We start from the raw sequence: 13,240 nt of genomic DNA, 5'->3' as shown, positions 1-13,240 counted from the left end.
GGTTGACAGGAGACAAAGGGGGCCCACCCACAACTACAATGCTATCATTTAATTTTCATAACGAATAAATAACATTTTCAAAAAATACATATGGAAAAAAGGGTACAATTAAACGTTTGTGGAAAAAATGTGTATGTCTTAGTAATTACAGTGTACATGTACTGTACATATTACTGGCAGTAGATACCAAATGTAAATACAGAATGTTATAAGTGAATTTTCTATTTTATTTTTTTAATTTTAAGTAATTGGTTGATATTTTAAAATAGTTTACTGCACAATTTACACATTGACAGATAGTTCAAAAGCACAATAGAGCATTGCATGCAGTCCACTATATTAAGAGCAATCGTTTGTGTTCGCTAGATGATTGTGCAAATCTGCCAATAATTGCTTCTGCATCCAATTCATCTAACAATTCCTTTTCAATGGATAGCAACATGTATGATTCCAAATTCTCCTCAGACAGCGAATTTCTTAACCTTGTCTTTATGATCTTTAGCTTTGAAAATGTCCTCTCACATTGGACTTGAGTAACTGATAGTGTGCAGATACTTAATAAAGTTCATAAAGGTTATCATATGCCTTGTCATGAAGTCTGTTGGATGCCAGAATTTTTAGTACACATGATGGGCAAGTGCTGCAAATTTTACAATTGTTGCAACTGGAATCCATATTCTCACCATCATTAAGCAATAGCTTTAATACATCAAAGTTTGAAGCAAAAGAAAACAATTCCAATATTACTTGATCATTGCTGATTTGTGGAAACAGCTTAATAATACCTTCCAATGCTTCATCTTCAAGGCCCTTCTCTGCAATAGTTTTAAACTTTGCTGGGTCCAAGCAGGACAAATCTTTATACAACTGTTTGTGTTGTACAAAGCGTGATTCTAGTCACTGGACAATGCGATCCATTATTAGGTTATACACATTTACTCGAAAATCAGCTAGAGAATCTGAGGAATTTCTTTCATCATCAATAAGCTCATCTGCCATTCTTTTCTTCTTCCTCTGCCTCTTAACTGGCAATGCTGTTTCCAACGCATCAATTTCCAATGTTTGATATTGCCGAATTCAATGAACCTTTATTGGGAAGCAAACATTGCTATGGCTAGGAGATGGAGGAGAGATCAGTCTGGAGGCGGCCTCGTGTAAGGGTACCAGTCTGAGGGCCTTGTTGTTGCCACTCCTTCCACTCTCGCCAGTCAGGTACTCCAAGAGCTGGTGGTGGTATCAGCACTGAGGATCTGGAACCAGTCCAGATAGCACTTTGGATTGAAAGGCATGTCTTTGTGGGTGCCGATCTGTGATAATCACAAGTTTGCTCTGGCATGGATGGATGCAAGTTCAAATGAAACGGAGGAATGCTGGAGAAGGAAGTAGATCGTAGCGAAACAAAAAATGGATATTAAGAAATTTCTACAGCAAGTTTAATTACTTTTACAGCAAATGTAGCATTTTCTTGAAACTTGTGGCAAACATGAATTTTTGCAAAGACGATGGTGGTGCGATATAAGTAGTCCAGCAATTTGTGGTGATTTGAAAATCACGCTATAACTCTTTCTCAAATAAATTAATGACTAATAATTGCATCATATTTAACTGGCAATATTTTCCCAACAACCCTGTGACATAATGTTGCAGGAAATGGCAGGCATGCAAGAATGAAGGTGAGACTCACTTTAATATTGCTAAGAAAATAAATCTACGGATTACTTATTTTTACTTGACCGTGAGAACTTGGAAACCTCTCTGTGCTGTAATTAAGGTCTTGGGAAAACAGACAAGTATGCAATGACATGATGTGGTATTACCGTTGCCATCTAAATTATTCTTTTTGCATATTTTATTCTTGCACCTCCCTTTTGCACAAAAGCAAACTCTTTGACTACAGAAGCTGTCACACACAAGCCCACTTCTGTCTTGTGAAGTTAATATTCCTCAAGGCGAGGTCCGTGTCGATTTTGTCTCCCTAACCCTGAGATGGAAACACCATTTAGTGTATCTTTATTGCCCCTCCCAGCAAACTCAGCACAGCCCAGAGATGGAACTTGAGGTCTGCCTGTCTGCTTGGGCTATAAAAGAACTTCAAAGGACATACACATTGCACTGCTGCTGAGCATTCTATTGAGCTATACTGCAACTGTGAAGCGGAGTACTCGGAGTGTTGTGTTCATGGGCACATCATCAGGAGTTATCTTGTTTGAAAATAATACTGCCCAAATGCATAGTGGATATAGTCCTTTAAATATGAAACTGGCCTAACTATTTGTAACGATTGAAGTAGATAAATGCGTCTTTTGAGCACACATTGAAAATACAGAGCCGTTACTATCTGGCTCGAGTCCGTATATTCGTCTTGCTTCCAGCCTGTTTTGTACTGTCTTCAATATTACGGTGGCACCTCAGTATTGAGTTTTATTCTGTAAAAGATAAGTAGATTAGACTTCAGTCCAAACTTCAAAACTCATTGATATCTTGTGGCATTATTCTTTAGCAGCAATCACTTATAACTGGGCTTTCCATTAAATTATGTCACAGCTCTTGTTAAGTGCCCAACCAAAGCTCAGTTATTTCCATGTTTTCAAATAATTAAAAGTGGGAGTTCTAAGTGTAGCCATCTGGGATGGCCACTTCCAGAATACAAAATGGACGCTCGCAAAGAATATAGGGAAATATGGACAATGCTAGACAGCAAGCAGGCACAGTGCCTGAATGACTATTTGGGAAGCAGTTACCAGACGGAATCGAAACTCTGGGTCGATTAGCATATTGATGGCCCATCTCCGGGAAACAAAGGACTAACACTCAGGTAGTTGATACTGTTGCAGACATCCCCGGCGCCAGAAAGACACAAACAAAGCAAGGCCAACACCCACCTAAGACACGCCCAGCCATCAGGGCACCCACCCCTTTATTGGTCAAGAACGATAACAGTGATCGAGAAGCGGCCTAATTAATTGGGGCCAAGTTTAAGGCCCACCTAAAAACGCGCGAAGCCCCTCCAAGTATAAGAAGGAGCCCCCACGAGAGATTCGCTCTCTTGGACTTGGCTCTCGAAGCGGAGAGACCCATCCACCAGCATCACCAGAAGCAAGTAAGTTCAAGATCAACGCTCGCTACCAGACGGACGACCTTAGCTGTTCTCCTGTACCTCTTCGAACCCAACAACCTCAGATCCGAACAACGGCCATTGTTCCTCTGACTGAGTGGGCACCCGAAGTTAAGTATAGGTGTTAGCGTTAGAGATCATTCAGTTTGTAGTATTTTGGGCATGTTTAGATCCTACTGTGTGTGTAAATAAATAGTATTGACTTTGAACTAACTAACTGGTGTATTGGCTCTCTGATCAGTATTCAGGTTTGAACCTTGTGGCGGTATCGAGAGATACCTGGCGACTCTTAAGTGTAAACAATTAGGATTAAGGAAGGCGACCATATTGACCGCCATATTTATAACCAAATAAACAGAGCAACATAAGTATTTGCAATTACTTCAATTTATTTAGTTAAACATCAAATTACAACATTTTTGTTTTGTTATGCTCTTGACGTAGCATAAGCTGCTTCCTTGATGTGCACTCTGACAAAGGAAGGTTCAGACTTGGAGATAGCTTTCACACATTTATTAAACTAGAACATAGAACAGTACAGCACAGAACAGGCCCTTCGGCCCTCAATGTTGTGCCGAGCCATGATCACCCTACTCAAACCCACGTATCCACCCTATACCCGTAACCCAACAACCCCCCCCTTAACCTTACTTTTATTAGGACACCACGGGCAATTTAGCATGGCCAATCCACCTAACCCGCACATCTTTAGACTGTGGGAGGAAACCGGAGCACCCGGAGGAAACCCACGCACACAGGGGGAGGACGTGCAGACTCCACACAGACAGTGACCCAGCCAGGAATCGAACCTGGGACCCTGGAGCTGTGAAGCATTTATGCTAACCACCATGCTACCCTGCTGCCCCCTAACTGTTAACAATTCTCATGGGTGTGATGTGTTTCATTCAACCCTATGTACTCACTAAGTGTCTCCACTGGAAAGAGAAAGATCATGTGTGCTGTGTCCTTATATTTGGGTTGGTGTAATGCCCCCCTGTGATAGTATCACCTCTGTGTGTATCTTGAATGTCCATTGGTCGTGTCCTATCTTACTGACCTATTGGTTGAATGTCTGTGTGTCAGGTCTCTGATGCTCCCTCTAGTGTCTATCTAGTCTACGTGTATTAACATTAACCCCTTGTGTATTTACAGTGATGCATATCACCACATCCCCCTTTTTTCGTATTACATATTTTCTGTACAGTGTTGAAGAAAATTGAACAAAATCAGGTGGATAAGTGATGCTATGTACAAGTTATGATGACTGTGATGACTATACAATAGTATACAAGACCAAATAATAGTTGCAATGACTTTGAGGATAAGACAATACAAAGTAAAAGTTATGAGTCCAATAGTTCACGAATTTATGTGGTCTGGTATAGAAGTGTTAATGGTGACATTGCCATTCCTTGTGAATGCCGTCAGTGTCCTGGTGTTTGCTCATCAGGAGGTGTTCAAGTGTTCAAATCACTTCATTGACTGATTCGGAGTCTTTCTTTTTTTTTCGATGCTTATGGTAGCAATTCTGGATGGCATCTGTCCTGAAAGCCAGGTTGCCTGTTGGTCGTGCAGCAAACGTGAATTGGGAAGATGCATCGTCCTGCCATGGTATGTCATTGTACTGAGCTGACCAGTAACAGTGTCCCGCATTTGCAGAGTTGTACCATGTCGTACCAGTCGTAGTTCCATTGTTGTTGTTTTTGTTGTACTTGTTGTCGACGTCGTTGACTTTGGTACGCTTCTCGTTATTGTCTTTGATGTTGTTGTTGTGTTGGTTGGTTTTGTTGTCGTGTTTGCTGCGCTCAAGGACCACACTCAGTGGATAACACGAGTCCTTCATACACTTACTCGTGTCAGCGTGCTTTGTGGCATCTGCTGTTTCCTTGAGCGTGCCATCACTGAGTTTGCGGCGCTGCCCATCTGGAGTCATGTCCGGCTTACTTGAATCAGCTTTGGCTTGTCGATTCTCCCCGTCTGGAGCCCTTTCAGGTTCACTTGAATCTTCTTTGGTTTCCTGATTCTCCCCGTCCAGAGTCAAAACATTCAGGAATGCATTTGCTTGTGGAGAGGCTCGAATGAATGAGGTTTGAAGTAATGTGGTGTCACCTGAGTGACCAGTAGTCTCACTGTGATTGTCGAGTGCCTCTGTACACACTAGCTGAGGTCTGTCACGTTGCACATCTGGAATGGGAAGTGGGATGCCGTCGTCACTTGTCGCACATACAGTGGGTAGAGCCTCAGTGTCTTCTTGTAGTTCACTTGGACTGGGTAGACTGTCAGAGTCTTCTGGTGACTCAAACAATCTGGGTGGACTGTCATAGTTGCTTTGTTGTTCACGTGAGCGAGGTAGACTGTCATAGTCTTCTTGCTGTTCACTGGAGCATGGTAGACTGTCATAGTCTTCTTGCTGTGCACTTGAGCATGGTAAACCTGCATCGTTTGCTGCTGGTTGCTCAGAGGAAGTTGCTAGACCCTCATGGTCTTGTTCATGCAAGGACTGCGCTCTGGAGTCTTGCGTTCCTTTCGTCGTGGAGTCTGTTCACGAGTTCGCTGTGGAGACTTGTGTCACTCCCTCTGTGGAGTCTTGCAGCGTTCCCTGTGTGGAATCGTGCATTGGTCTCGCTGTGGAGACTGTCATCACTTCTTGTTCATGCAAGGACTGCGCTCTGGAGTCTTGCGTTGCTTCTATCGTGGAGTCTGTCCATGAGCTCGCTGTGGAGGCTTTCATCGCTTTCTGTGTGGAGGCTGGGACCCTTTGTGGTGCGTGGACTACACTCTGTGTGGAGTCAGGGACTTTTCGCAGTGCGTGGACCATTCTCCGTGTGGCAGAGGCCGCTCTCTGTCTCTTGGCGTCAGGCCGCAGCATAATCCTGCACTCACGAATCGGGATGTCATATATGCTGGGCTGAGGATTCCCCAATCCGACGAACTCGTCGTCGGGGTCTTTAATGTACAACATGTCCAGTTGCGGTTCGGATTTGGTACTGGTGTAGCCACCTCCCAAGGTGAAATCTTTGTCTGAGTCGTTGTCTTCCAAGACCATATCATCTCTAGGGCGGTGCTTACTGCATGTTGCAGGGTTCTGCGGAGGTTACTTTCAGCTACTGGTCGAATTTCAGGCGTTGTGCTGTCGTTCCAGGTGAAAGAATCGGGTTTTACGCCGTTAAAACTTTTTTTCCTGTTTTGGGACATTTCCTCTTTAAGTGGGCGTGGTCCGGGGCCTCTGACGTCATGAAGTATTTGACGCAGGTCGTAGGAAGCTATTGTGCATGCGCAGATCACTGTTCCTTTACTTGGGGACTTTTTCGCAATTGTGCATGTGCGGCTTCTCGTGCATGCGCAAACGGACCTTCCCGTTCTGTGCGCTCTTCGCGTAACTGCGCATGCGCGGCTCCTTTTCCAAGATGGCCACCAATCAAAACTGCCGTTTTCTGCAAGCCTTCCTCGTGGTGAGTGTTGGCGCCTCTTTTACCGTTTTTTCTTGTATGTTTCTCGCAGAATTCTTGGAATTTGTCCAGGACTGCCTGGAAGTTGCTTTTGTTTTGCCCCTTTGAGTATTTGAAGGTGTCAACGATTTCTGCTGCTTTTTTACCCGCGATGGTAAGTAGAAGCTTTATTTTCTCTGCATCCGCCAGGCCATCATGGTCACACGCTACCAGGTAGATCTCGAATCTCTGCCTGAACGCACGGCAGTTTTCACTGAGATTGCCTTGGTACCTGAGCTGCTGAGGAACCGGAATCTCGAACATCATCTTGCCTGGCTGCTGTTGCTGGTTGTCACTGTTTGCTGAGTTGTAACTATATGGATTTAAACAGTTCACTCACTGGTACCATGTTTTGTTATGCTCTTGACGTAGCATAAGCTGATTCCTTGATGTGCACTCTGACAAAGGAAGGTTCAGACTTGGAGATAGCTTTAACACATTTATTAAACTATTAACAATTCTCCTATTGGATTCGACTCTCCTGTTAATCCTACTATAGCTACTCAGACTAACGAACCAGTCTGCTACGATCCAGGTGGTGGGTGTGATGTGTTTCAATCAACCCTATGCACTCACTAAGTGTCTCCACTAGAAAGAGGAAGATCATGTGTGCTGTGTCCTTAGATATGGGTTGGTGTAATGCTCCCCTGTGGTAGTGTCACCTCTATGTGTATCTTGAATGCCCATTGTTCATGTCCTATCTTACTGGCCTATTGGTTGAGTGTCTGTGTGTCATATCTCTGGTGCTCACTCTAGTGTCTAGCTAGTCTACATGTATTTACATTAACCCCTTGTGTATTTACAGTGATGCATATCACCACAGTTTTCACGGTTAAAGCAATCTAATCTTGCACACTCTCGGGGTGGGGGAGGACGGGGACAGAGATCACTCTACATGGATGATCTGCTCCTCTACATCTCGAACAGAGGTGGGGCCCACTCCCACTCTCCCTGGCAGGGAGGTACAGACAATCAAAATGAACGTCCTGCCCAGGTTCCTCTTCCTGTTCAGATCTCTCCCAATTTACATCCCCAAGTCCTTTTTCAACATGGTAAACTAATCATGGCATTTTAAACCCATGGATCCAAAAGAAGCTCCTACAAAGGAAAAAAAAATATGGGAGGCCTGGCCCTCCAAAAACCTACAGTTCTACCACTGGCCGAGCAGAAAGAGTGAGGGGATGGGTGAAGGAACCGGGAGCAGAATGGGTGAAGATGGGGTAGAGTTCCTGCATCAGGAGTGTAAATGAGAGTGAGCAGCAATGAAGGGTGTAAATGATAGCGAGTACAGTGGACTGTGTAAATGAGAGTGAACAACGAGGGTGTTAATGAGAGTGAGCAGCAATGGAGGGTGTTAATGACAGTGATTACAGTGGAGTGTAGGAATGAGAGTGAACAACATGGAGGGTGTAAATGAGAGTGAGCAGCAATGGAGGGTGTAAATGAGAGTGAACAGCAGTGGAGGGTGTAAATGAGAGTGAGCAGCAATGGAGGGTGTAAATGAAAGTGAACAACAAGGACTGTGTAAATGAGCATGAACAACGAGGGTGTAAATGAGAGTGAGCAGCAGTGGAAGGTGTAACTGAGAATGAACAGCTTGGAGGGTGTAAATGAGAGTGAGCAGCAATGGAGGGTGTCAATGAAAGTGAACAACAAGGACTGTGTAAATGAGAGTGAACAACGAGGGTGTAAATGAGAGTGAGCAGCAGTGGAAGGTGTAACTGAGAATGAACAGCTTGGAGGGTGTAAATGAGAGTGAGCAGCAATGGAGGGTGTAAAATGAGAGTGAACAATAATGGGGGGTGTAAATGAGTGTGAGTACAGTGGAGTGTGTAAATGAGAGTGAACAACGAGGGTGTAAATGAGAGTGAGCAGCAGTGGAGAGTGTAAATGAGAGTGAGCAGCAATGGAGGGTGTAAATGAGAGTGAGCAGCAATGGAGAGTGTAAATGAGAGTGAGCAGCAGTGGAGGGTGTAAATGAGAGTGAACAGCAATGGAGGGTGTAAATGAGAGTGAGCAGCAGTGGAGGGTGTAAATGAGAGTGAGCAGCAATGGAGTGTGTAAACGAGAGTGAGCAGCAATGGAGGGTGTAAATGAGAGTAAACAACGAGTGTGTAAATGAGAGTGAGTACAGTGGAGGGTGTAAATGACAGTGAGCAGCAGTGGAGGGTGTAAATGACAGTGTAATGAACTCCAATTGGCTTTATTGGTTGGCCAATTGGAGTATGAGCTCCGTCAATGATAGCTCATTGAGGGGGCCCATATAAGCACCTGTGTAGGCTTTGTGAGCCAGTCTTAAGTTGACTGGACTGCTAGCAGCACTGTTTGTAGCTGCTCCTGTAATATCATTATTGTAAATAAATATTGGTGTGGTGACGGAACTCCTGCCTCCCGCGGATTACTACAGCGGCGACGAGGTAAACTAAGAATTTTGCGGAGACCAGCTGCCGCACTCGGAGGGTAAGCCTTGCCATTTTAAAAATGCCATTTTTTGGGAGGTTAGAGGCATTCGACCCGGCTATTGAGGACTGGTCCTAGTATGTGGAGAGAATGTGTTACTTCTTCCGGGCAAATGATATACTGACGGACGAAAGGAGACGGCCTATCCTGCTGTCGGCGTGCGGACCCTCAGCTTTTGCCATTATCCCGATGCGCCACACACGAAAACTTTCCAAGAATTAACGGAATTGGTGAAAGAGCACTACGACCCAAAACCACCCCTCATTTTGCGTAGGCACAGATTCTACACAGCGAAGCGGGAAGACAGGGAGTCAGTCACGAATTTCTTGACCCGCCTGAGAAGGCTGGCGTAAAAATGTGAGTTCGGCCCGACGCTAAATGAAATGCTTCGGGACCGGTTAGTGTGTGGTATAAACAACCTCACAATACAGAAACGCTTGTTGGCGGAAATGGAGCTAGACTGCAGGCAGGCGTTACAGCTCGCACTGTCCCTAGAAAAGGCAGCAAGTGGGGCGCAGGAACTACAGGGCATGCCAATGGCGGTAGATACCTGTGAGAGGGACTACCACAACGGGTCCTGCTATCAGATAGCCACTCTCAGGAAAAGTCTGAGGAATAGAGGGAAAAAGGAAAACCCTAGAACTGCCCCCAAGTCTCCCAGGACTAACTGGAGACAGAGGGAAGTACCGGCTGAGGCTCCCCTAACAGGGAAGGACCATTTCTGGCACCAGACAGAGTGGGATAACAGCGACAGAAACCCTAGAAGGAGGTGGCAAAAGAGGAATAGCAGGTGGGGACGCAGGGAAGTACACAACCTAGACGCCCCAACCTCCTCCGAAGGGGAACAATTATATAATATTACAACAAAGAAAGCAGAACCCATTAAGATTACCCCACGGGTGAACGGGCGGCCGACAATAATGGAAATAGACACGGGGGCGGCCGTATCAGTAATGGGAGTGGCAGCATTTAGAAAAATCAAAGATGGACTCCAGCCACTAAACCTAACAAAAACATCGACGAAACTTAAAACCTACATGGGGGAACCCCTGGAAGTTCTAGGCACGACTCATGTAACCGTGGAATATGAGAAACAATTGCTCAGATTACCGTTGACGATAGTAGAGGGCTCCGAACCGAGCTTAATTGGACGAAACTGGCTGAAAGACCTAAAATTAGATTGGATGAACATTTTCCAGAGTGGAAGCGGGCAGTTGAGTGGAGTACTCCAAAAATACCCGGAGGTCTTCCAGGAAGGTTTGGGGGAAATCATAGGCGCCAAAGCAACTTTGCACGTGGACCCAGAAGCCCTTCCGAAATTTTGTAAGGCCAGGCCGGTACCTTTTGCATTAAGGAAGAAAGTAGATGATGAAATAGGAAGGTTACGGCGCGACGGCATTATCAGACCAGTACAGTTCTCGGAATGGGCAGCGCCGGTGGTACCAATTTTGAAGCCAGACGGCTCGATACGTCTCTGTGGAGATTTCAAACAAACGGTAAACAAATACGCACTGCTGGACAAATACCCAATCCCGGAAATAGACGACCTATATGCCAAATTGGCAGGTGGGGTTTTGTTCACGAAACTGGACATGAGCCACGCCTACCTGCAGTTAAACCTGGACAAGGACTCCCAGACGTTCGCTACGATCAACACCCTGAAGGGCCTTTTTCGTTATACTAGGCTACCTCATCAGCCTGCGCTATATTCCAGCGTACGATGGAAAATATTCTGCAGGGACTACCGCAGGTGCCGATTTATTTGGACGATGTCTTAATCACGGGTAGGACAAACAGGGAACAGTTAAGGAACCTGGAGGAAGTGCTCAGGCGTTTCGCAAAGGCAGACGTACGGCTAAAAAGGGAAAAATGTGTTTTTCTGGCCCCACAAGTGACGTACCTGGGATATAAAGTAGACGAGTCAGGCTTACACCCATTAGAAGACAGAGTAAGGGCAATAAAAGAAGCCCCAGCTCCCACCACGGTCCAGGAGTTACGATCATTTCTACGGTTGGTAATCTATTATGGAAAATTTATTGAAAATAGGGCGTCCATCCGAGAACCCCTCCACCAGCTACTAAAAAAGGGGCAAGAATGGAAATGGTCCGCCTGCCAAAACCGAGCATTTAGGGACATTAAGGAACAGCTGTCATCCGAAAATGTCCTAGAGCATTATGACCCAAGGAAGGAGTTGGTGGTCACTTGTGATGCATCCCCCTACGGGGTAGGAGCTGTCTTAGCCCATAGAGGAAGGAATGGGGAAGAACGGCCAATAGCCTATGCTTCGAGGACCTTGGCGATGGCTGAGAGGAAGTATGCCCAAATCGAGAAGGAAGGACTGGCGGTGATATTCACAGTAAAAAAATTTCACCAGTATCTGTACGGGTGGAAATTCACCATAGTGACGGACCATAAGCCGTTATTAGGGTTATTAAAAGAAGACAAGTCAATACCCCTGATTGCATCAGCTAGAATCCAATGCTGGCCGTTACTACTGGCAGCGTATAGATACGTTCTGGAGCACAGACCGGGAACGCGAGTAGCAAATGCAGATGCTTTATGCAGACTTCCCCTCCTGGACACTCCGCTGCAAATACCAAAAGTAGAGGAGACAGCAATGACTCTAAATGTTTTGGACACCCTACCAGTAGACGCACAACATATTCGGTTGTGGACGCAAAAACACCCAGTTTTAGCCAAGATGAAGCATTTACTGCTAACAGGGGAACTGGAAAGACCAGTGGAGCCCCAGATGTACCCATACTGGAGCAGAAGGGACCAAATAACCGTAGAAGACGGTATCCTATTATGGGGAGTCCGGGTAATAGTCCCAGCTCAGGGCCGTCAGGCAATCTTAACCGAGTTACATCGCGGACACCCAGGGGTGTCTAAAATGAAGATGCTAGCGCGAAGCTACGTTTGGTGGCCAGGTTTGGACACAGACATGGCAGCCTTGGTACATCGGTGCCAGGAGTGCCAACAGGGGCAAAGAGTGCCACCAGCGGCGCCATTGCACCCGTGGGAATGGCCAGGCAGACCATGGACCCGCCTGCATATTGACCACGCCGGCCCTTTCATGGGTTCAATGTTTTAGGTGATAGTGGACGCCTGCCTCCCGTGGATTACTACAGACAGTGAGCAGCAGTGGAGGGTGTAAATGAGAGTGAGCAGCAGTGCAGTGTGTAAATGAGAGTGAACAGCAATGGAGGGTGTAAATGAGAGAGAGCAGCAATGGAGGGTGTAAACTATAATGAGCAGCAGTGGAGGGTGTAAATGAGTGTGAGCACAGTGGAGGGTGTAAATCAGAGTGAACAACAAGGGGGGCCTACCTAGGACAGCACTGGAGCATAGGGCAGCACGGTAGCAATAGGGTGGAATGGTAGCACAGTTGTTTCATAGTTCCAATGTCCCAGGTTCGATTCCCGGCTTGGGTCACTGTCTGTGCGGAGTCTGCACCTTCTCCCGGTGTCTGCGTGGGTTTCCTCCCACAGTCCAAAGATGTGCAGGTTAGGTGGCTAAATTGCCCTTCGTGTCCAAAAAGATTAGGTGGGTTTACAGTGTTACGGGGATAGGGTGGAGCTGTGGACTTAGGTAGGATGTTCTTTCCAAGGGCTGGTGCAGACTCAATGGGCCGAATGGCTTCCTGCACTATAAATTCTATGTAATCGGGACCTTCCTCCGATCTCTAGTCACAACCGCATTCCCATTCCCCCCGACCAAGCACTTGAGAAGCCCAGTGAAAGTAGCCACGCTCCAGACATGGTCCCAGATGAGGCAACACTTCGGCTAAACCGAAATATCCACCATGGCCTCCATCCGCAACTTCCACACTGATGGTGGAAATAGGACGAGGGGACATTGGTTAGGTATATGTACACGGACGACAGAGTAGCGACCCTTGGGGAACTAACGGACAGATTCCAATTACCAAAAGGAGATGAGCTAAGACATATAGTTCAAAAGCTTCCTCCTTATGGAAACGGCCGCTTGACTCCAGATACCAAGACATTCATTAGCTGAAGAACTGCTATATGTGGACGGCCGAGGGAAGGGAAACTGTGGGGACCTTTATGGACGACGGTTGGAAGAGATGCGCTCTCCCTTGGACGAGCCAAGAGAAAAATGGGAAGGGGGACTAGGCATAGAAATAGGGGAGGACTCTGGATCGAAGCACTGC

The 13,240-nt window shown here is 46.1% G+C and overlaps 1 protein-coding gene across 5 annotated transcripts in view; it reads right to left on the bottom strand.

The window, feature by feature from the left end:
* Nucleotides 1-1,416: 1,416 nt before the first annotated feature.
* The window catches only part of LOC119973155 (interleukin-1 receptor-associated kinase-like 2), a 116,000-nt gene continuing 104,176 nt past the window's right edge, over nt 1,417-13,240 (bottom strand). For all 5 annotated transcript variants that reach the window (XM_038810773.1, XM_038810774.1, XM_038810775.1 and 2 more), the window contains one exon: nt 1,417-2,426. In XM_038810773.1, the coding sequence (XP_038666701.1) occupies nt 2,422-2,426 (5 nt within the window). In that variant the 3' untranslated portion in view covers nt 1,417-2,421. The remainder of the gene's footprint in view (nt 2,427-13,240) is intronic.

Source organism: Scyliorhinus canicula, chromosome 11 (genome assembly GCF_902713615.1).
Source record: "Scyliorhinus canicula chromosome 11, sScyCan1.1, whole genome shotgun sequence".
NCBI lineage: Eukaryota > Metazoa > Chordata > Chondrichthyes > Carcharhiniformes > Scyliorhinidae > Scyliorhinus > Scyliorhinus canicula.
This window is presented reverse-complemented; position numbering and strand designations above follow the sequence as displayed.